Source organism: Misgurnus anguillicaudatus, chromosome 20 (assembly GCF_027580225.2).
Source record: "Misgurnus anguillicaudatus chromosome 20, ASM2758022v2, whole genome shotgun sequence".
Taxonomy (NCBI): domain Eukaryota; kingdom Metazoa; phylum Chordata; class Actinopteri; order Cypriniformes; family Cobitidae; genus Misgurnus; species Misgurnus anguillicaudatus.
Window position 1 is genome coordinate 30,550,429 of NC_073356.2, and position 23,559 is coordinate 30,573,987.

The window sequence follows — 23,559 nt, forward strand, 5'->3', positions numbered from 1 at the left end:
TGACTGATTCATTTTTACCACAGGGGGACTTTTAAGTCTTTGAAAATTGTGACTCACAATCAGTATATCGTGAGGAAAAGGAGTGCCTTAAAAACTTTTCAAACACAACAAAAACCACAGAAACCAAAGAATGATTGTATTTCACTAAGCTTGAATGGGTCTCTGTACTGTTCAAGAATTGTTTCAAATGCATTCACACAAAACCTGTCAGCTTTTGAAACACATCATACCTGTGATTCCAACATTCGTCTGAACAAAGAAATAAAAGCATGCATGCAAGTCACAGACAATAGAGCTGTTAAAATAAGAATGGTTTATTAAGATTCATCCTGGTAATTGTCATTCATGATTCGTTTACATGTTTAATCATTCTAAGGTAAACACGATCGATACTGTCGTTTTCGTCATCGCCCTCCCGCCACATTCTCACCAGCCAAAGCATGAATATTCAAAACCTACAAACGTGTATCTGAATGAATATGAAAAGGCCAAAATGCATACGCGCACATTCATACCGTCCCCTGTAAAGTGCACACTCGTAAAACATACACACAGACAGATTTACAAAGACATTTACTCTTGACATTGTCTGCATGAGGGACCATGCAGCCGTACGAGCAATGCTATTGTCAGTTTAGCCACGCACTTTTTTAAGAACCCCTCCCTAGAACCCTTTCCTAACCCCGCCCATCAATATAAACTACAACGACCTCATACTGTCCTAACATGACTCTCCTTATGTAACTATTTTAACAGAGCAATATATAAAATGCATTAGAGATGCTAGTCCATTCTCCAACTACTGTATGAAGTTTGCTGGCACGTGAACTGTAAAAACGTGAAACAAAGAAAATAATTTGGCATTAGCAAAGATAAGGGAAGATCCCTCATGTATGCAGACAATAACTCTGATCAAATAAATAAATAAATTAAGTATATAAAGTTACTCAAAGAGCGATTGTTTAAATGTGTAGTGCGGTAAAAACCAATCCTGCATTGCAATTCCTCGATATAAAACTGAATTGCTGACTTTATCATTCTGGTCACTATGCTGATCTGTGACACGCTCCTTCCTTGCCATGATACACATACATACTACAGGAAAAGAAATCAAAACCGCCTAGCTATCGTTCTGTCTCAAAATCCCGTTAATCATGAACAGCCTAACATATAACCTTACATGAGACACGGCTATGATGACCAAAAGGTCATACAAAGTTCGTTGTATAAAAATGATGGAGTGACCGATGTGTCTCTAGTTGCTAAATTTAGGAACTAGTAGGAAACTAGATGGAAATGGTTTCCATCACAGCTCGCGGGCTTGACATCGGCCCGGCAACTGTCAGAAATAGCAGCTGAGCGTCTCTGTGATCGATTACATGAACTTGCACCCCAACTTACTGACTGTCGGATGAGTTTATTGATCTGTGAGAGATCTGTCTGCAGTTTTGTCACTGGACTGCAACAGAACTCAAAGGTCTCCACATCTCCTCGAGTCCCTCAGCTTTGATCCAGTCCAAACATAGTGTCTTGGTCTGGATAGGTTCACAGCATGAGAAAAGACTGTTGGAGTGTCTTTTTTCCCACACGAGTATCTACTGTATGGATGGTCCTTCAGAAGGCAAATTCTGAAATCGATGCTTGGAGGAGCACGTCATTCTCAGTCCTAAGGTTTTAGTTTGGCGTGTATCAAAATTGTGGAGACAAAGGCCACTGTTTTGGTGCGGTAAGTCTACAATTACGTTCTGATTGGATAATCTCCCGCACGGGTCGAACGAAAGGCGATCTTTTCGGAGAGCTCGGTCCTGCCGCCGCAGAAATGCAAGAGCGACGGTTGCTAGGACACGAGGAGAGCAGCGAGGAGGAGCGTCGCCACGGTGATCAACAGTCGGTCTCCAGACGGACTGCTGCCGCTGACGCTCTTCTCCAGTTTGGGGATCTCGGGGTTAAACTCATCTGAGAGACAGAAAAAGAGAAAGGGACAGACAGGACAGAAGGAAGAAAGAAAATTTTACCTACAGTCTTTTTGATAAGGAAGGAAGATAAATCGCATCGATTTATTCTCTGCGTTATTTCTGGAACCAAAACTCAATATAAAAGTCTGCAAGGGATACTGATAATGAAAGTAACCACAAAGAAAGATAAAATAGAGGGAGGAAAAGTTAAATATAAAATATAATCTATAAAAGTGAAGAATATCAAGGGGAATAAAAAAGCAAAGAGAGAATGTATAATGTTTCTTATGTGTTACGGCAGCATTATATACACTCACCTAAAGGATTATTAGGAACACCTGTTCAATTTCTCATTAATGCCATTATCCAATCAACCAATCACATGGCAGTTCTTCAATGCATTTAGGGGTGTGGTCCTGGTCAAGACAATCTCCTGAACTCCAAACTGAATGTCAGCATGGGAAAGAAATGTGATTTAAGCAATTTTGAGCGTGGTATGATTGTTGGTGCCAGACGGGCCGGTCTGAGTATTTCACAATCTGCTCAGTTACTGGGATTTTCATGCACAACCATTTCTAAAATGGCTTTTTGATGCTAGAGGTCAGAGAAGAATGGGCCAACTGATTCAAGCTGATAGAAGAGCAACTTTGACTGAAATAACCACTCGTTACAACTGAGGTATGCAGCAAAGCATTTGTGAAGCCACAACACGCACAACCTTGTGGCGGATGGGCTACAACAGCAGAAGACCCCACCGGGTACCACTCATCTCCACTACAAATAGGAAAGAGAGGCTACAATTTGCATGAGCTCACCAAAATTGGACAGTTGAAGACTGGAAAAATGTTGCCTGGTCTGATGAGTCTCGATTTCTGTCGAGACATTCAGATGGTAGAGTCAGAATTTGGCGTAAACAGAATGAGAACATGAATCCATCATGCCTTGTTAACACTGTGCAGGCTGGTGGTGTAATGGTGTGGGGGATGTTTTCTTGGCACACTTTAGGCCCCTTAGTGCCAAAGGGGCATCATTTAAATGCCACCTGAGTATTGTTTCTGATCATGTCTATCTCTTTATGACCACCATGTACTCATCCTCTGATGGCTATTTCCAGCAGGATAATGCACAATGTCACAAAGCTCGAATCATTTCAAATCGGTTTCTTGAACATGACAATGAGTTCACTGTACTAAAATGGCCCCCACAGTCACCAGATCTCAACCCAATAGAGCATCTTTGGGATGTGGTGGATCGGGAGCTTCCTGCCCTGGATGTGCATCCCACAAATCTTCATCAACTGCAAGATGCTATCCTATCAATATGGGCCAACATTTCTAAAGATGCTTTCAGCACCTTGTTGAATCAATGCCACGTAGAATTAAGGCAGTTCTGAAGGCGAAAGGGGGTCAAACACAGTATTAGTATGGTGTTCCTAATAATCCTTTAGGTGAGTGTATGTTGATAATGAATGCTAGGGCAGCCAGGGGTTAAACAGAGAGCTGTGAGTAAAACTCATGAAAACTATCAAGATACTGTATTAGATTATATTTCATCACACAATCAAAAGTATATATTGCATACAGAAGAGTTTATGTAACTTTCACGTTTATAGAAAAATGAAAATGATGTCATCATTTGCTCACTCTCAAATCCAAACCCGTGTGACTCTTCCATTAAAAAATCAAAAGTAGTAGACTGCAAGATGTTCTCCTCTGTATAATAAAAGTGGATAGGGATCAAGGGATGTAATGGTAACCACAATGTTAGTGACTGACAGCCTCAGTCCCCATTCACTTTCATTGTATAGTATAAAAAAACAGTGTCTGTCAACATTTTTAAAAAGTCTCTCTTCATATTATGCACAAGATAGATGGTCATACGGGTTTGGATTGAAGTGAGGGCGAGTAAATAATGACAGGATTCTCATTTTTGCTTGTATTCACTCGCTAAGCAGAATACATGTTTTAACAGCATCAGCAGAAATGATGAAACTATTAACAGGAAACACAAAGTTCCACTAACGTCTCAAAACACTGCGCTCTGCATTCGTGGATATTTGTCTTCATTAAACTCTACTGATCTGTCAACAATGTGTTATTACATACAGTTTTTCCAGTAGCGTACAATTTGGCCTTGTGGAAAAAATGTAAATATATATTTAACATCAATTTTAGGTAGAAAACAATACAAACACATAATGTATCAGACGCTGATGCTGATAAAGCTTTGGAAGTAACCGGGTTCATGCAGTGTATGTGTGTCATAAATGGATATACAGTATGAAGCAGTTTCCATTTTAATGCCTTGTGCATTAACACACACACGCACCCAGTGCTAGAGAGCGTCTGGATGCCTACAGCAGTATGAAGCACCAGTTATTTGTGTTGTTATGCATTTTAGCAGAGGCATGTGGGAGTCCAGCTGATCTGCACATCCAGTTCCCAGAATGCAATGCGAGACCCTGAGGAGTGTTCAGATGAGCATAACTAAAATCCTAAAGTGAACTTGGACTGCTGTGTATTTTCTGAATGTTTGGACATTTTAGAGATATTAGATCTATTAGATCACTGGTCACTGTGAGACAATATCTGCACTCTAATGCTGCGTTTACACCAGCCGCGGTCGAGGCGGCAAGCGCGGGTGATTTACATGTTAAGTCAAAGCAAAGACGCGATTAGGCGTTCCACACGAAAATCTGAACTTCAGCGGATTTCCGTGCCACGTTAACCAATCAGGACCTTGTTGTAGTAGTGACGTGATTACAGGAAGCGAGTCTCAGCAGGGTCACAGAAGCCCCTCCCATGACGCAAATTTCCGCGTGAATGTCTCGTATGACTAGAATTTTATGCGCGAATGAAGCGAGTAAACTCAAATGTTCAAGCGTCCAACTACCCGCGAATAGGGCGTTTTTTTGTCGCCTCTACCGCGGCTGGTGTAAACGCAACATAAGAAAGGATGTCTTAATTTTTAACACATTGTTTTGTGTTATCCACTTAATAGGTTATTTCAATTGTTATTATTTAATTAAAGGAGTAGTCCACTTTAAAGATGGGGCCCATTGACTTACCATAGTATTTTTTTCCTACTATGAAAAGTCAATGGACCCCATCTTTAAAGTGGACTACTCCTTTAATTGTTATTCTAACGCATTATGTGTCACTTCATGTTGATTTTGTGTTCAAATAAATAAAAAGGAAAACACAAGATGTGTTACAACAACACAAAGTGTTTTGTTCCAAAAAATAGAGATGTGTTAAGTTAAGGATTAAATGTGTTGTCCTTAACTAAACACAAGGTGTGTCATTTTAACACATTTGCTTTAACAGTGTGGTTAACCAGACAATGTTAGGTGTGTTTACTTACCAATGTCATTCAGTTTGGGTCTGACAGTATAGTCTGGAGGACTCTGATTTGAGTCGTCGTCTGCATTAGAGACTGGAACAAACAAGACACACAATTAAGACAATACGTTGAGTAATGCAGTAATCTTAAATTAGGCTTCAATGGAATCTGCATGAGTATTCATAAAGGATAATCTGCTAATAAAATATTCTATTTAGTTCTGTCCTAATCTCTAAGTTCTAGTTTATTCCATTCTATCCTTTTCTGTTCCATTCTATTAAAGTTGCTCTATTCTAAATATTCTGTCCTTTACTATCCCATCCCATCCTGTTCAGTTCTATCAAAGTCTATAAAAGTCTGATTCTGTCCTATTCTGTCCTATTCTATTCTATTCTATTCTATTCTATTCTATTCTATTCTATTCTATTCTATTCTATTCTATAAAGGGGAATGCATTGATGTCACTTTCCCACGTGACCGCGCCGGAGCACGCCCTGTTGAGTGGCAAAACATTAGCAAAATGGCTTGCTGTTCTAGCGATGGCAGCGAAAATGTCAGTATACCTGACAATTATCAGCAAAAATTTAATTTAGTTGGACTTGATAGCAGAGGTGGACAATACTTAGTTACATTAGTTACATTTTCCAAGCATCTGTGATTTATCAGGGTGTTTGTCTTGGCAAAAATTTTACTTCACTACATTCTAAATAGGGATGGGACGGTTACTGGTTTCACGATTAACCACGATAAAATGTCCTGACGGTTAGTATTATCGTTTAAAATGTAATTATCATTATAACCGTGTTTGATTACCGTGATTTTGAAAACTCGCAGTAAATCCTGTACAGCCAGAATCAGCTTGACGCAGGTGCACACATGCAACATAGTTTTTGCACAAGAAGGCATTTAAGGGATAATGTATTGTATTCATTCACTGTAAACTTATAAGACAGATTTATTTATTTTTACCACAGAAATAATTTCGGGGGCATGAAATTTTAAATTGTGATTTTCAAAAATAAAACTTTTTAAAATGGTTTCAGTGTGTATCAGTTCTTTTTGAACATTACCATCCCATTTTAACAAAACCATGATAATATTGATAACCGTGATAACTTTGGTCACTATAATCATGATATGAAATTTTTATACCATCCCTATTCTAAAGCATAGAATCATACTGTGTATTCTTTTATATTGCATATTAAAATTTATTTAATACCCAAATACATTAAAATTGTGTACTTTTATTTGAGTAAAAGGTACGGTTATGTACTTAAAGCAATATTCCATTTTCTTAAAAGAGAAATCCAGATAATTTACTCACCACCATGTCATCCAAAATAATGATGTCTTTCTTTGTTCAGTCGAGAAGAAATTATGTTTTTTGAGAAAAACATTGCAGGATTTTTCTCATTTTAATGGAGTTTAATAGAGCCCAACATTTAATACTTAACTCAACACTTAACTGTTTTTTTAACTGTTAGTTTCAAAGGTTATAAACAATCCCAAACGAGGCATTAGGGTCTTATCTAGTGAAACGATTGTCATTTTTGACAAGAAAAATAAAAAATATGCTCTTTTAAACCACAACTTTTCAGATCTACAGATCACAACTAGATCCGGTCCAGCGCGACCTAACGTAAATGTGTAGTGACGTAGGGAGGTCACGTGTTACATGTATAAAACGCAAATTTGCGGACCATTTTAAACAATAAACTGACACAAAGCCATTAATTAGTATCAGTTGACATACAGCAATGTAGGAACGGTCCTCTTTCAACACATTTGTAAACACTGGGGCGGAGTTTCGCATTCGTCCTCTGTGACCTCTTGACGTCATGACGTATTGCGTGAGGTCACGCTGGCGCATCACGACTGGATCTAGATGAGAAGTTGTGGTTTAAAAGTGCATATTTTTTATTTTTCTTGTCAAAAATGACAATCGTTTCGCTAGATAAGACCCTTATGCCTCGTTTGGGATCGTTTATAGTCATTTGAAACTCCGTTGAAAAAACTGTTAAGTGTTGAGTTAAGTATTAAATGTTAGGCTCTATTAAAGTCTATTAAAATGAGAAAAATCCTGCAATGTTTTCCTCGAAAAACATAATTGCTTCTCGACTGAACAAAGAAAGACATCAACATTTTGGATGACATGGTGGTGAGTAAATTATCTGGATTTTTCTTTTAAGAAAATGGAATATTCCTTTAAATATTAAATGTAAAACAAAAACTTGTATTTATGAAATGTTATAGAGTAAAAATTATAATAATATGCTTTGGAATGTATGTTTTCCAAAGAAAAACACTGATAAAATACAAATCTTTTGAAAAACTTTTGGAAAAAAAAACGTATTGAAAAAAAAACTTTCTTTAAATGGTTTCAGTGTGTGTATCAGTTCTTTTTGAACATTACCATCCCATTTTAACAAAACTATAATAATATTGATAACCGTGATAACTTTGGTCACTATAATCATGATATGAAATGTTCATACCGTCCCATCCCTATTCTAAAGCATAGAATCATACTGTGTATTTTTTATATTGCATATTAAAATTTATTTAATACCCAATTACATTAAAATTGTGTACTTGAGTAAAGTACGGTTATGTACTAAAATATTAACTGTAAAACAAAAACTTGCATTTATGAAATGTTATAGAGTAAAAATTATGATAATATGCTTTGGAATATATATGTTTTCCAAAGAAAAACACGGATAAAATACAAATACTTGAAAAAAACCTTTTAAGTTGAAAGTAAAACCTCTGCTTGATAGTGACCCTAGCAACTTGTCAACCCACCTGTGGTCTGTGGACGTTGGCATGAACGATCTATTTTCTTCTCCTTTCTGTGTTTTTTGGCAGTCAGTAAAACGATAGCTCCCAATACTTGTTAATCTGAGTACAGTTTATCGCACAACAGCTGTTTCCCATTTAGATGCCTTTTTACCATGTTTTCGCTGATTTCACACTGTACACAAATTCTACCGCTCTGTTTTTTGTCACTCAGTGGGCGTAACCGCAGTCACTTTCACCGAAGGTGATGTCACGTGCATACCCTCTATTCTATTAAAGTCTGCTCTATTCTAATTAGCTCTATTCTGTCCTAGCATAGTCTGTACTAGTCTGTCATATTGGGGTGGTTTCCTGGACAGGGATTATCTTAAACCAGAACCAGGCCTTAGTTTAAATAGAAAATAACAAACATGCCTTAATACAAACATTATGTGTGCATTTTGAGGCAAAACAAATGACACTGATGTATTTTAAAACAAAATAAGTTGTTCTGTTCTGTGTTGATCTGTTCCAGTCCAGTCCCATCCTATTCTGTCCCATCCTATTCCATTCCAGTCAGTTCTTTTTTATCAGATGAATAATTGTGTATATTGTCATAGGTTGATTGATTGTATATCTGTTGTGTATGATTGCTGTACTGTATATGACAATGTTTACCTGTTGAACAGCAGACAAACACCCTCAGTCTTAAACAGCTGTGTCCATGGTGATGGATCGGTGAAGCTGTAGGATATAAAACACAACATTAACTTACTGCCCCCTACTGGACAATAACATGTACTAACATTCTAAACTTTATTGCTAGTCTGTATGTTCAGACTGACCAACTATTAGTTTATCCTATATGTGGTGTATAGCCTATACTGTTCCTTTTAAAGTAAGCATTCCACTTACCGGATCACATTGTTTATAAAAGATATGGTGTACGATTATTAAATTATCCATTTCCACGAACTAAAGATAGCGTCTGTAGTTTATAAATTGGTTCCACCTGAAGTCCCCTGAGCTACAGGAAAGATAACGTTTCTTGCTTTTAAGCTTGACAAGCACACGGGCAGCGCTATCGGAGAAACGACTGAAAGCGATATCGTTTGTCAAATCCGTTGGCTGTCACACTATCACTAATAACCTGCCGGTCGCAGCAATTAGATACCACGCTAATGAAGAAGACAGATTAGGTGAGATGTTCGTCAGAATAGCATCATTAGCAATGCTCTATTAACACTAGCTTTATAGCCCGCATTAAAAAACACGTTCTCAATCAAGATAGCTGCACTCTAATTGGTAGCGATTGACCCAAATGCCAGTAAGATTGATGGTGAGTGGCCCTCAGTAATGTCCGGATCCTGATAACAAGCTCCTTAGGCTGGCAACACTGTCACCATTTTACCAACAAAGCAGTTTTGAGAGCAAATTGAATGCGTTTGTGTCCTTTAGTGCTGTCTTTTATTTCCACTTTCAGAAAACAACAAAGAAACATGCTATGCTTGAAATAACCTGCTGTCTACTGTACCTTTAAACTATTATTTCATAACAATAAAACCCTTAAAAAAACAATTTCCCATCCCAAATTGTGTTGGTAACTACATTTGTAGGGTATAACAGTAAAAAACGACTGAATTCTGGATAGGAGGGGTCATGATTGTCCTCTTCACATCATGAAAGGAAAGATCCTGCCAAAGCACTTCTGCTAACAGCGTCCCCTTGAACAAAGCACTAAAGCTCCATCTGCTCGCTGGTATGCATTTGCTTGTGTAATAACCTTCCCTGTCAGAGTTTAGATGAAGTATGACTACTGCATACCGTTACTACTGACAAAGGAACAGTAAAATAATATTCCGCATTAAAGGAAAAGTTTATATAAAACAGAAAAATTCTGTCATTTTCAGTGGAACGCAAAAATAAAATTTTTGAAAGAATATTTTTTTGAAAAACAATTGACAGTACATAACTTTAAAAGAAAGAAAAAAGCATCACAGACGTACCACTATATGATTTGTAGACTACACGTAAAGTCACAATGAAATGACGGCACAATTAAACTTACTTTAATTTCTTTAAATTTATAAAAACAATTATTTAACTAATTTATTTTTTTATATTATATGTACATATGACTTATCTGTGAGCTTCATTTAAAAAAATTGTGCCCTCATAATCTTAATAAAAAACGTTAATCTCCTCCCCTCCTTAAAAACAATCTTTCTTTAATTCACAAGGAATGGTATTAGGGCGGGGCCCGGATAAAAAGATTGTAGGGATTAGCAAATAGCAACTTCTAACGTTCCAATCAATTCTCAATGGAGGAATTCAAGTCCTTGAAAATAAGACAATAAATAATTCCATTTAATTGTGACTTTAAAGAGCATAATAAACAACTTAATTTTGTATATTTGGTGTAATACAATGTGTTTGCATGGTTTATGGTTAAAAAAGCAAATTATTTTCCAGATACCGTACATTATTGTTGCTCATCTATGCCCTGCCTCTCTTAAACGTGTTGATTTTGTACAAAGCTCAGGGCAATGCCGTCCGATTGGCCAGCTAAACAGTACATTGTGATTTGCCTGAATACCTGTGTCATCAGCAGTGCGGATATGGTTTTCTGTATACCTTATATTTAAAACATTTTTTAAAATGATATCTACTAATTAAATATTAATTTCTAACTCTTATACCTAGGTAACATATGCTCACCTAACAATTTTTGGTTCTCAAAACGTTCCCATAGCGTTATTTTCCAAGGTTTGTTTTTGTTTAGCCTGGAAAGTTTTCTATATTATTTTCAGGTTAGTAACCAAAAACATTAGGGGAACGTTCGGTATTTGCTGGGTGGTAGGTTTATTAATAGTATATTAATTTACAGCAGGTACTTTTAAAACATTAAACCATTAACTCTTTCCCCGCCATTGATGAGTTATCTCGCCAATTAAGAGAAAACATTTGCATGAAAAAACGTCTTCCTGATGAGTTTTTATGTTTATCTGTAATACAGTGATTATCCACTACATGGCACACTTGAACCCAACTTATAAAAAAATGAATCTGATCTCTAACAAAATTCTTTTACACAAAATGCTATTATTTCAGCTTTTTGCAAAAAAAAAATATATAAATATATTTGTGATGAAAAATACCCATATTTAAGAGTTTATAAGCAGAGAAAAAAGTATAGATGGGTGATTCTCACAAAACCATTGAAACACCACAGCACTAATGATTTTAGCTTTAAAATGTGTAACATAGTAACATTAAAAAGCCTCAGAATTAACACAATACTGTGTTCTACCTTGCACAATGTGTGATTTCAACATAAGAATTTATAATTGGAAATTTGATCTCATTTTCTGCTGAAATTCTCATTACCGCAATGTGTCCGGCTGTGTTTGAACATGCGTTATGTTGTAATTTAATCAAATTAACACAAAAATATTAAGGAAAAAAATAAATGGATGTTTTGCTAGACTACTTTAGATGACAGAAAAAATATTTACTGAATATTCATGTATAATAATAATGAAGAAAAATTAGGAAAATGATGTGTCCATGCCTGATGTTCTCATCCTCCACAACACTTTTTGAGAACAGTTTAAGCACACATACAGAATTTTAATAAAGGTTGATTTTGAGTGACCAAGCACATGGACCAGTTACTTCAAGATGGCTACCAGGTAAGATAATTTTTTTACAGTTAATTTGAAATATTGTCTTGTCAGAATGCTTACACGACATTTTGATTATCATTACCGCAACAGATGCTTATTAAATGTTAATTTAATTAATAGAAGCATAATACTTTGATTTTAAATGCATGTGCAGAATCTCCAAATTATGTTCTTTCAGGTTTGTCATGTCATTTTTAAAATATGTCAGTGTTGATGTTTTCTGACTGTTGCGGTAATGAGATTTTTTAGGACTGTTTTTCAATGTCTGGTGGGGAAAAAAGTAAATTTAAGCAATTTTTACATTTTCATGCTTGAAGTTTTCGTGAGAATCACCCAGATATTAAGATACATTTTTTTTGTTTTGTTTGTTTGTTTATTGTTTGTTTGTTTGCTTGTTTGTTTGAAAGCAGAGGGTCTGTTCATTTATTGGATATATTTGTGTTTATATATTTTTAGAAGAAAATTTTCCTGGAAGGCATTTTGTGAAACTTTTGTGAAAATCACAGAAAATGCTGGCGGGCAACTTTTCAAAAAAAGGCTGGCGGGGAATGAGTTAATATATTTCTAAAACAAAACACTTGTGACTCCCGCACTAAGGGTAAATAAAACTTTATCCCCTTTATGTTTAGATTATGTGTGACAAACTAAAACTAACATTGATTCTGTAAGCTGTGGATCTCATACATGCACAAACAGCCAAATAATCCACTATATAAAAAAGCAAACATATAGGGGCGGTTTCCCAGAGATTAGCTTAAGTCAGGACTAGGCCTTAGTTAAATTAGAAAATATAACTAGTTTTATCAAACATGCATTACTAAAAACTTTACTTAAAAAAAAAAAACTTTACTTTACATACTTTGTGCATTTTGAGGCAAAACAAAGGGCACTGATGTATTTTAAGATATGTCAGTGCAAGTTGTTTTTAGTTTGGACAGCTCTTACATTTATTTTAGTCTAGGACTAGTCTATTCCCTGTCCGGGAAACCACAACATAATCGTATTATTTGACCCTCTTAAACTAATCGTGCTTGAAGTGTTTTGTGATTGTATGAAAGGTGTCAGAGATCATTAACAAGTGTGGTGATCAGCACAGCACTGGTGGATGACATCAAAGTGCAGCGACAGAATTTCGATAACAGTATCCTCTGTATGATCTTTTGAAACGCTCTCGCGGGATTTTGATGTTAACTGCCGCTCGGTTCTTGTGGCACTACATGAAGTCGAACAAGCCTGTTGTATCAGTAACTGGTTCAGCATATAGCAGTCAAAAACTGGACAAATAAATTAGGCTCAACGACAAACAACAAGCGCTAATCTACACTGCACAAAACTTGCGTTTGAATCATGGTTTAGTCAGTAGTTAATTATTTATATATGAAGGCTTCTAATAGGCTGTGAGTCAGAAACAGGCGGAATTAAAATAATGACTGTTGTGTCCGCGTCAACAGGCCAAGGAAGTTGCCTACAATCCTTGCGTTCATTGTAGTCCAAGAAAAAAGATTTAAGTTGGAAACTTGCGTCATTGCTTACTTGGGATTTGTATCTTTTGCATATCGTATGTACTAACACACACTTACACACCAAAGAAAATTGTGAATCGGATAATAGGTGCTCTTTAAAAGGCTTAGTGTGAAATGGATGAAAATTTTTCAGTTATTCCCTTAAAAATTGTGAACGTATTCAAATGAAAAGTAAAGGTGTACAGGTATGAAAAAAGCATGACCTTGAGTAAATGACTATTAGTGTTTATAATAAGAAGTTATTTGCTTTTTTGAGACACTGTTAAATAATATTACCACAGAAAATAACTAATTCATCATTTAGTTTGTAAAACAAAAAAAAAATCTGTAGCTGTACTGTACTGTTCATTTGCCTAACATGATCTTGTAAACGTGTGGCTGTTCGGCACTCAATCCAGATCGCCGTTATGAATAATCAATCAAGTTCTTAATGAATAGAAAATATTCAAATGAGATCAAGTACTTTCCATTCGAGAAGTACATAATTTAATCCAAAATGGGTATTAGCATGTTCATTAAAATTTTAACTATTTTGCGTTGAACTCCCAGCAAGAATAACTTTAATATAATGCAGCATTACAGTGATATAAAATTACTCCACAGAAGACTGTAGTCATAAATCCTGCCAGCATGAAACAAGCTACTTATACTGGATGTGTTTTACTTGGAAATCCTTTGAATGTTTTATTCATGCCATAAAACTGATTTTAAAGCATCGTAAACAGAACCATTGTATAAGTAGCCACAATATCAAACAACACAATACAGCAAATGTTAAAATGTCAGTGTTAAAGGGATAGTTCACCCAAAAAATCTGTCTCATGTTGTTTCAAACCTGTATACATTTCTTTGTTCTGATGAACATAAGGGAAGATATTTTGAGGGTTGTTTGTAACAAAACCGATCAGTTGCCCCATTGACTTTCATAGTCTTCTTTTTTTCTACTGTGAAAGTCAATGGGGCCTCTGATCGGTTTGGTTACAAACATCCCTCAAAATATCCTCCTTTGTGCTTATCAGGAAAAAAAAGACATCTATACAGGTTTGTCACAACATGAAAAAATGAAGCAAATTTTTGGGTGAACCCTTTAATATACATTTCTCCATATTATATACTTACATATATAGTAGTACTCGTGGCCCACGTTGAATTCGTACCCTAGCGAGAAAGCGCTGTAACGCTGAAATTTCTCTGAGAATTTAATCGGGGCGTGGGGTGCGTGCGGTCGGTTGCACTCCCAGCGTTTGAAGCCCATCTGCGGGTCGCAGGTGCGGTAACCTCGGTAACTGACCATGTAAAGAACGTACTGCTCAGCCACGCCCCGCTCCAGCGACCCCCGCTGGCTCTGGTTGTAATGTGGACAGTAGATGTCAAGGTAGTCGTTGACGCTGACCTGGACGGTGTAGCCTTCCCTCCGCAAGCTAGAAAGACAGAGAGAGTTTATTGTTATTTAAGTAGTACCATTAAAAATACTGTCGCTAAATGTAGAATGCTAACATTAAACGATTCAAGGATGTGCTACATTGACCTCATGTGACCTTTGTGTATCTAAATCAGTAAGCGGCATCCATATATCATCTCAGAAATAAAATTGTTACAAGTAACGATTGAAACAAAAAATGATGTCCATCCATCACAGTTAAAACTTAAGGTCAAGTCAAGTGCATTGCATTGCGGGATGCAGAATTACATGCACACTATTAAGGTTGGTTGACCCTATAAATACAAAAAAATTATCAGGTCATCCGGGTATTTTATGGATACAGAACGAATGTGCAAAGTATAAATACTATATCCTGCAGCAACAGTATGCTATTACTATGCTATTCTGAACATTGACATTTCAGTCTATATAAATGACGCATAGAAAAAGTGAAGAGAGTGATAGAAAGGAAAGAGAGAGAAGGAGAGAGAGGGTGGTTGATTTATCTCATTGACCTTTACAAAACGTACAAGTCATGCTTGAACGGAAAAGCAGTTATATTTCAATGCTTTGTCAAAGGCTGTTAAAAAGCACCATTTTTCATGTTTATTATTTGCAAGGCCCAGATCAAACAACAGGGGGCAGTGTTTCATTTCACACTCGCATTTCTTATTCGGATCTCTTTGTACTGCAAGCGCTCACACACAAACCCATGCTAATACACACACTTGCACGCTTCTAGGTCAGGTCCCGCAGGAGATTATTATTCAATTACAAAACGAGGATCATAAATGTCACCCACTACTTCTATTTCTTAACACACATCTAGCTAACCCCTTTTCTGTCTCTTGCATTTGTTCTTTACGACTGCGTGCATTGTTGTATTTTTTCTTTCTAATGTATATTATTCAATTAGCTTACTTCACTTTTATTTGTCTTGCTCTTCTTATGTACTGTGTACAGATACATCTACAGACACTCGTACAGAGGCCACTTAAATGTTTTTAGTTACACCATTTATACTGTACATAATATATCACATGCTCTTGATTGATTTGCACTGAAATATTGCAGTAACTTTGTAAAGATGAGTACCTAGAGGAAACATGTATTGCTTATTGGTTGCCCTTTCGTAGCTCAGGAGATTTAATGGAGTTCTCAGTTGTTTTATTTAAATATTAACTGTGTTCTAGTCAAGACCACCCTAAACCGAGACCAAGACATGATTAAGACCATACCAGCTCAACTCAAATTCATTTCAGAGATTTACATAGCCCTAACCTATATAAAGACATCATAACATGATAATAAAAGTAAATAATACAGTAAATTCAGAGGTGAATATTTATTTTTTGCACAAGCCAAACACTAAAAAGTTGATATGGATTTTTCTAAATATTTTCAATAGATCGAAAACTTTAAGGTTGTGTCTAAAATGTAACCCACTTAATATTTACTTCCTCTTAAAGGGGCCATGTTACAAGACTTTTTTAAGATGTGAAATAAATCTTTGGTGTCCACAGAGTACAAATGTGAAGTTTTAGCTCAAAATACTATATAGATAATTTATTATAACATGTTACAATTGGCACGTTGTAGGTGTGAGCAAAAATGTGCCGCTTTGGGTGTTTCCTTTAAAATGCAAATGAGCTGATGAAATTGAAACACTGATCGCAATGATGGTGGTTTGTTGCAATTGTGCTGTCAATTATTTTCGTTCTCTCTCTTTCTATCTGCACTAATGGCAGTGCCGTGGTTGGATAGTGCAGATTAGTGGGCGGTATTATTATAAGATCTCTTTATGACATCATAAGGAGAGCCAAATGTCAATTTTCCATGTGCTTGTAGAGAATGGTTTACCCAAAATAAGTTACTGGGTTGATCTTTTTCACTTTTTCTAGGTTGATAGAAGCACCGGAAACCCAATTATAGCACTTAAACATGGAAAAAGTCAAATTTTTATGCCATGGCCCCTTTAATGTTCATGTAAAATCTCCGTCACCATTGCAATCGTGCTCATATTCATAAAAACACCCCTCATTTGCTCTTGTGATATTGCTTCATTAAATAGGGTGACCATACGTGCCATTCTTCCCGGACGCATCCTGGCCAGGATTTCGATGCGTCTTTCGGAAGTCGTATTTGTTGACCGCATACGCCATTCAGTTAAACACATAAGACATACAATCGTTGTTTCATTCTTACCTTAAAATGTAACGGTTGCTTTTCTGTAATAATAATAATAATCCTCTATGACGTATGTGGTCGACAAATGCAACTTTCGGAAGATGAACCCGACATACTGGCCAGGGAAAAATGGCACGTATTGGTCACCCTAAATTAAAGACGTTATAAAATAAAAAAACAACATCATACGAGTACTTTTTTGCAATCATATCTTGATTTTTTTGGCATTTGTATTCATTTTGTTGCCATTTTTGACCCAATCCCCCACTCATTTATGACCCAACACAATTTATTGATTGCATTTGAAGCAGAATATTTTATATTCAATCACTTTAATAATGTTAACAAATAAACCAGCAAGCAATTTCGTGATATCTTCACAGCTGTGGTCTTAACCAGTCTTAAAATCAGATCTGAGTCCTTCTAGTCCGAGACCAAGACAAGACCGAGTACATATGCATGCAGTCGAGAACAAGACAAGACTAAGACCATGTCCGAGTACTACAACACTAGAATTAACTCTCAGATAATATCCTAAAACTGCTTAGGGGACATCAAAATTAGGGATGCACCGAATCCAGATTTTTTAGGTTCGGCCGAATCCAGATTTTTTAGGTTCGGCCGAATCCCGAATCCACCGTTTAAGATTCGGCCGAATCCGAAACCGAATACCGAATCCTACTCGCATCCTTATTCCATTAACACAGTAAACACATTAATGAAGTAAACAACGTCCACAGCAGTGTATTTTTCATTTTATTTAATTTTAACTGTACATTATGCCAGGATAACAAGTTGGAAAAACTATTTTGACAATAACCATAAGCCTATGCATAATGAAAGCGATGCGTTGCGACACGCTCGTTTTTCCAATAAGCAAGCAGCTCCGCGCTGAAAACTATATTTAACTTTGATTGAGAAGCTCCGCTCGTCAATGTCAGTTTTCACACGGCCATCCAATTACAGTGGAGGAGGGGCGGGACATTACCACAGCAACCAACCGGCTCACAGCTGAAGCATCACAGCTACCAAGCGCTCGGCTGAAAAACAGCTGGCATTTGGCGTCCTCAAGGCGTTTTCAGCCGTGTTTAAATGTTTTGGTGTGTCCAGCCCCGAAGGCTCACCGAAAGAAAAAGCTCATGTCCACGTCAGCACCCGATGTGTGTAATCAACGGCCGCGTGACGTCGACCAGCGTTGCGCAAACCAAGGGTTCGGTTCGGTGGGAAAAAAATCTAGGATTCGGCCGAATGCTGAATGGGTCAATTTGATGATTAATGTTTGACCTCATATTGAAATCTATAATATTGACTATTGATTGCAGCTTTGGCAATTTTCCTGAAACCATATATGGCTCTAAGCCATCTAAAAACTATTCCAGCTAAAAATCACAAAATGTATAATTTATGATAAATTAATATAAATGAATTGCATTGTTGCGTTTAATGTTTGCAGAGTGCTTTAAAATTGTAATTTCCAGCATTAACTCTCTGTAGATTTGTTGTTGCACACCAGATTTACACTTTGATAATCTAAGACGACATGAATTTAGAAAAAACAGCAGTAATGTTTTTGTTAAACTTTTATGTATTTCTTTAAATATTCTGTTGCAAATTTAGGGAAAATAAATGAAGAGAGTGCTACATAGCCACAAATAACTCCTAGTGCATGATGGCTGTTTGTGTGTGTGGGCTGTGTCATGGGTCAAGAGATATGCAGTAACAATGCATTCATCTGCTGTTTTTTATTCTTTTAATCAGTCTTTTTTTTTGCATTTTATCAATACACAACAGATGGCAATCACATCCTTGATTAGAGCTCTCTCTCTCTCTCTCTTGCTCGCACGCTCTCTCATACACGTCACACACCCCCTCAGAATGAATTTTTGTCATGCAGTGTGTTTTTGGGAGGGATGCTTCAAAGCAGCTATATTTAGGGAGATGGAGAGGGAGCAACCGTGAGGGGAGAGAAAGATAAAGTGAGAAGATGAAAGAATTTGCTACGATGAAATGAACGTGCAGGAAACAAGAAATGAAAAGGCACAGAAGTGATATGGAGCTGTAGATGACACACTTTTGAAGATGGTGATGATGTTAATAATGTGTGTGGGGGCTTACAGTATACTACTATTATTTTCAACCCAGCCTTGGGTACTGTAAAAAAGTGACAATGGGTTAAATTAGCCCAAAAAATGTTTATATTTGACCCAACAATGGGTTAAATCAATCCGGCATGTTGGGTAAGATAAAACTCAGCTTAGACATAGGTTAAAATACAACACAACATGTTGGACTCATCCCTTTTTTTCCCAAAGCTGGGTTTAATATGACCCACCATGTCAGTTTGGACGCACAATACAATTTTCTTGTGATCCTAAAAACCTTTTGATTATGTTTAAATACTTAGAAATGGTTGTAGACTACAATAAATTGATCCTAAAACTAAATATTTGACTTTTTAATAAATCAGTTGGATTGAACAGTGAGGAAAAAAGCAACCCTAGAGTCCAGCAAATCTGGGAACTCCATCAACACTGTTTAAAAGCAGCCCAGTTGGTTATTTCATACAGCTGGTTGAGAGAATGCCCAGAAAGTGCAAAGCCGTAATCTTGGCAAAGATTTCTTCAACTTCTTGATTACTGCATAATTTCCAAAACTTAAGCCAAAGGTATACTAGGGCCGTCCGTGCACGAGCACAATCCGCATGACATCATTTTCGTCATCAGGAGGGTCTGCGGTCATCCGTGTGCACCGTCCGTATGCAGCCCAAAATTTGAGACTGCGCGGAAAGTGCGTGGACAGTATGCGTGCAACAGTGCATGCACGAGAAAATATTGAAACGGGACACTACACTACATACAATTACACAAAGGCAATAGACAGCGTTTGCACAAACACATTCATATTTTCTTTTTTTATTTTCACTTCTTCCAAGAATAGAAAGCTGTGGAGCATTTTCTTCACCATAATGTTTGATGCCTGTTGTTGTTTTTTCTAATCTTTGTTTGCAAAGGCGAATCCGCAACTTTTCTTCATCTATCCAAAAATGTACTGTAAATTTGTTCGAGAGGAGCTTGCAAGCCGCGCATCCGCTTCTCATTGAGCTTGTGAGTATTTTTGCCGCTGTATTAGCCCAGATATACACACATGCGTCAAAATTCCCAGCTTTTGCATGTATCCTCAGAAACACGACAATTTAGGTATTAAGAAAAAAATAAACAGCTAAAAGAGAAAACGCGTGTAACAGTAGATTCGATCCGGACTTTGTCTTAAAGTGGAAGTAACCTAATTTTGCTCTTTCTGTCACTCGTGTTAATCAAACAGCCTTGAGAGAAAATCTCTAACTGCTTTTAAGTAAATAATTTTTCTACCTTTAATAAGATTTGTACATCAAATTGTACACAAGTTTGATTCGAGTTCCTCGTTCAGGGTTCATATTCATACTGTATTAGAGCTATGACTGTAAACCAAATAGACCCTGAATATACTGATACATATGTTTGTTGGTTTTAAAATCCGTTATTCCGATATATCGGCCGATATTTTTTTTTTTTTTCAGAAACGCGCAACAAAACATTAACAGATTTCCCTAACATTAGTTATGTTTCTTTTATTGTCTCGTGACCAACTCACCATGAACTCACTTAACCGTTGTTCTCTCTGCCCAACTCTGGCTGGATTAGCAGGTTGCAGGATGTGTGACGCGTTATACGAGTGTTGCCAACAGTGAGGTTGTAGAGTGCCCTCTGGTGGACAAACTGCAACACTCACAACATGGTTGAAGGCTGTTTTGTCCGTTTTTTTTATATTCATTTATCGGCCATTATGAATGCCGATACGGATAGTTTGGAAAATGCCTAATAATACAAATTTCTGTAACACTTTGCAAATAGGTTTTATTTGTTCACATAGTAAATGCATTATGAACAAAAATGAATAATATATTGTATATATATATATATATATATATTCGAAAATTTAAATAAAACAAATATTATTTGTTCTTTGAAGAGCTATCCCATCTCCATTTGTTGCGTATTATTGCTTCTGATATGTTCATTTTAATTCACAGGATTCCTTCAAAGTATGTTGTCTCCCAAAAACATGTATATTTCCCTAATTCCCTTATCTAAAACAGAGTATAAAAAATAAACAGATGGTTCAATATATTGGTAACAAATACATTCTCTGAGAAATTATGAACACTGGAATTGCTCTACAAATAAAGCGTGAGTAGATGTATCCAAATTTTTGACTGGTAGAGTTATTCTGACCAAATCTAGAAATGTTCTGAAACTTTCACTAAAATAAATATTTCTGCAAACTTCCACTAGACTGAATTAGGCCACCCGTCCTCTCCCAAACCCTATTCTCATTCTCCAAAGTCCAAACACAACACCGGTGCTAGTTACAGAGCAGTCATAGAAGCTTGTGTGATTTTTATAGCACAACTACTTCAATGAAATCAATCATGCAACAGTGACATTTCATATGAACATAACAAAAAAATAATAATAAAATAAACAGTACCATTCATTCCAAATATTTATAATGCAACAAGGGTAGGATTAGTTAAAACAGCAGAAGTCTATGACATGTCCCAATTTATCTGAACAAGTACAGTACAGTACCATAAACATGTATGGGAGAACTGTTATGTAACTATATGTCTGAGAGAGAGAGAGAGAGAGAGAGAGAGAGAGAGAGAGAGAGAGAGAGAGAGAGAGAGAGAGAGAGAGAGAGAGATTGAACACTCCCTAGGGATGTGCACATGTATTGAAGTGTGAAAATTGAGTAATGGTTTTTCCTGTTTCTCTCTTTTCTCACTCCTCCATTCTGCTGTCTCATCATCATTCTCTTTTCAGTGGGAAGGAAAACCTTGTTAGTTAGAAGGCAGAGAGAGAGAGGGATGAGTGTAGATGAGGCGATATAGATAGAAGTGATGTATCCCGCTAATAATCGTGTGAGGATACAATAAACAGCCGCCAGCAAAAATGCATTAGAGCCAAAGTCTCGTACAACAACTGCCAAAGTGAATTCTCAATTTACACAATCTATCAAGACACATTACAGAAATATTCCAATGTTATGACTTTCAACTTGTTGTTGTTGTTCAGATGAAGATCTGTCGGTTATGATTGACTCATAGTTCTCTCGGTGGACTGGAAACGACAACATGATTAGTCAGACAACTTTGCTGGCGGTCGCACAGACGGACGATAAGTCTTCAGCGTTAACAGCGCTTCTGTTCTTCTATCTGTAAATAATGATATCAGCTTACGCGCTTTGCTTTCACCCTGCTATTTGTTTGCTTGATTTTATCATATATATATTGTGCTTACCCTTGCACTATAGACAGTTTTAGTGCGCCACTTGATGTATGCTTTATAATGCGAATTCTGGGTCGTGAAGCAAAAATACAACTGCTGAAGTATTCATAAAGAATCATCTAATAAACATTCAGTTTCAGAAACATAAACTAATAATGTTTCAATATCCACTTTAGTCCACACTATAAAACCGCCATATATAACTGTAGCTTTGTGTACACTGTTTTTGAACTTTAAACATTGTAAAAATGCTATATGATGCAGTCTTAGCCGGCTATTACTGTGATGGATTTTCTGTAAAGGTTAAAGCTCTAACACAGAAAATTCACTCCTGGGGACAATTCACAAATGATTCACATGAATAGAGAGAGAGGGAGAGAGAGAGAGAGAGCACGTATAGATGTATATGGACAACACATCTCTATAGATCTCCCTTGTAAAAGCCAAATTGTCTCAAAAATGTCTGTCGATATCTTGCCCTCATGATGTCATTTGGAGCCAAACTTTGCGCAGTAGTGATCGTGAGAAGGAGCCGTGATATCATGCCTCATAAGTCTTGAAAAGTGAAGCAGCTGGCTCTTTGATCGCCCCCTGGTGTCTGGCTGCAGTACAAGTCATAAACCCCGCCCTCTCCATGCAAACGAACGTGACTCTGCTCTAAATAAAAAAAATATTTACACTTCCAATAAAAGTTTCCGAAAGATGGTTTAGGTCGTTGATATCATGCTGATACATATTTAATTGTTCTTTTTTATGATACGTTTTATTTTAGCTAGTAATTTGATGCTATAGAAACAGGGCGTGTCGTTATGATTTGCGTGGTTGAATTGGGCACGCGAGCATTTGGGCGAAAGTTTGATACTGCGGCTCCGCCTCCGTCTCCACGGATAAGTCCTTCTGCACATGCCTTGGCTCCAAACTGATGTTTTTACGTAACATGGCGGCGACCATGGTCGGACATTTTTGGCTTCAATTCATTACAATGGAGGAAGGCAACTTCGTGTCGTCCATCTTTTTTTACAGTCTATGGTTCACATTTGTTGTTTTTGCTAGAGCCCGACCGATTTATCGTTTTGCCGATTTTCTCGGCCGATATGAGCATGTCGCAGATATATCTGTATCGGCGTATAAGCCGCAGATATGCGCCGATATGAACGTTTGTTACAGAACACATTAAATGCATTTGAAAGATGTAAGTACTTGTTTGTCCAGCAGAGTGCGCCATACTGGTTGCTAATGGCGACCCAGATCACTCACTGTAGTGACACCAGCCAATCCCCCACCCCCTTCCCTTCAGTCAGTCTCTCAGTTCAGGTGGCATGGAAGCAGTCACAC

General features: G+C 36.9%; 1 protein-coding gene across 1 annotated transcript in view; it reads right to left on the reverse strand.

Moving 5' to 3' along the window:
• Window positions 1-296: 296 nt before the first annotated feature.
• The window catches only part of efna3a (ephrin-A3a), a 147,327-nt gene continuing 124,064 nt past the window's right edge, over window positions 297-23,559 (reverse strand). Inside the window, exons 2-5 of the mRNA XM_073858509.1 lie at window positions 14,407-14,708; window positions 8,757-8,822; window positions 5,319-5,390; window positions 297-1,956 (exon numbers count right to left, since the gene is read on the reverse strand). Coding sequence (XP_073714610.1) covers window positions 1,838-1,956; window positions 5,319-5,390; window positions 8,757-8,822; window positions 14,407-14,708 — 559 coding nt within the window. The 3' untranslated portion in view covers window positions 297-1,837. The remainder of the gene's footprint in view (window positions 1,957-5,318; window positions 5,391-8,756; window positions 8,823-14,406; window positions 14,709-23,559) is intronic.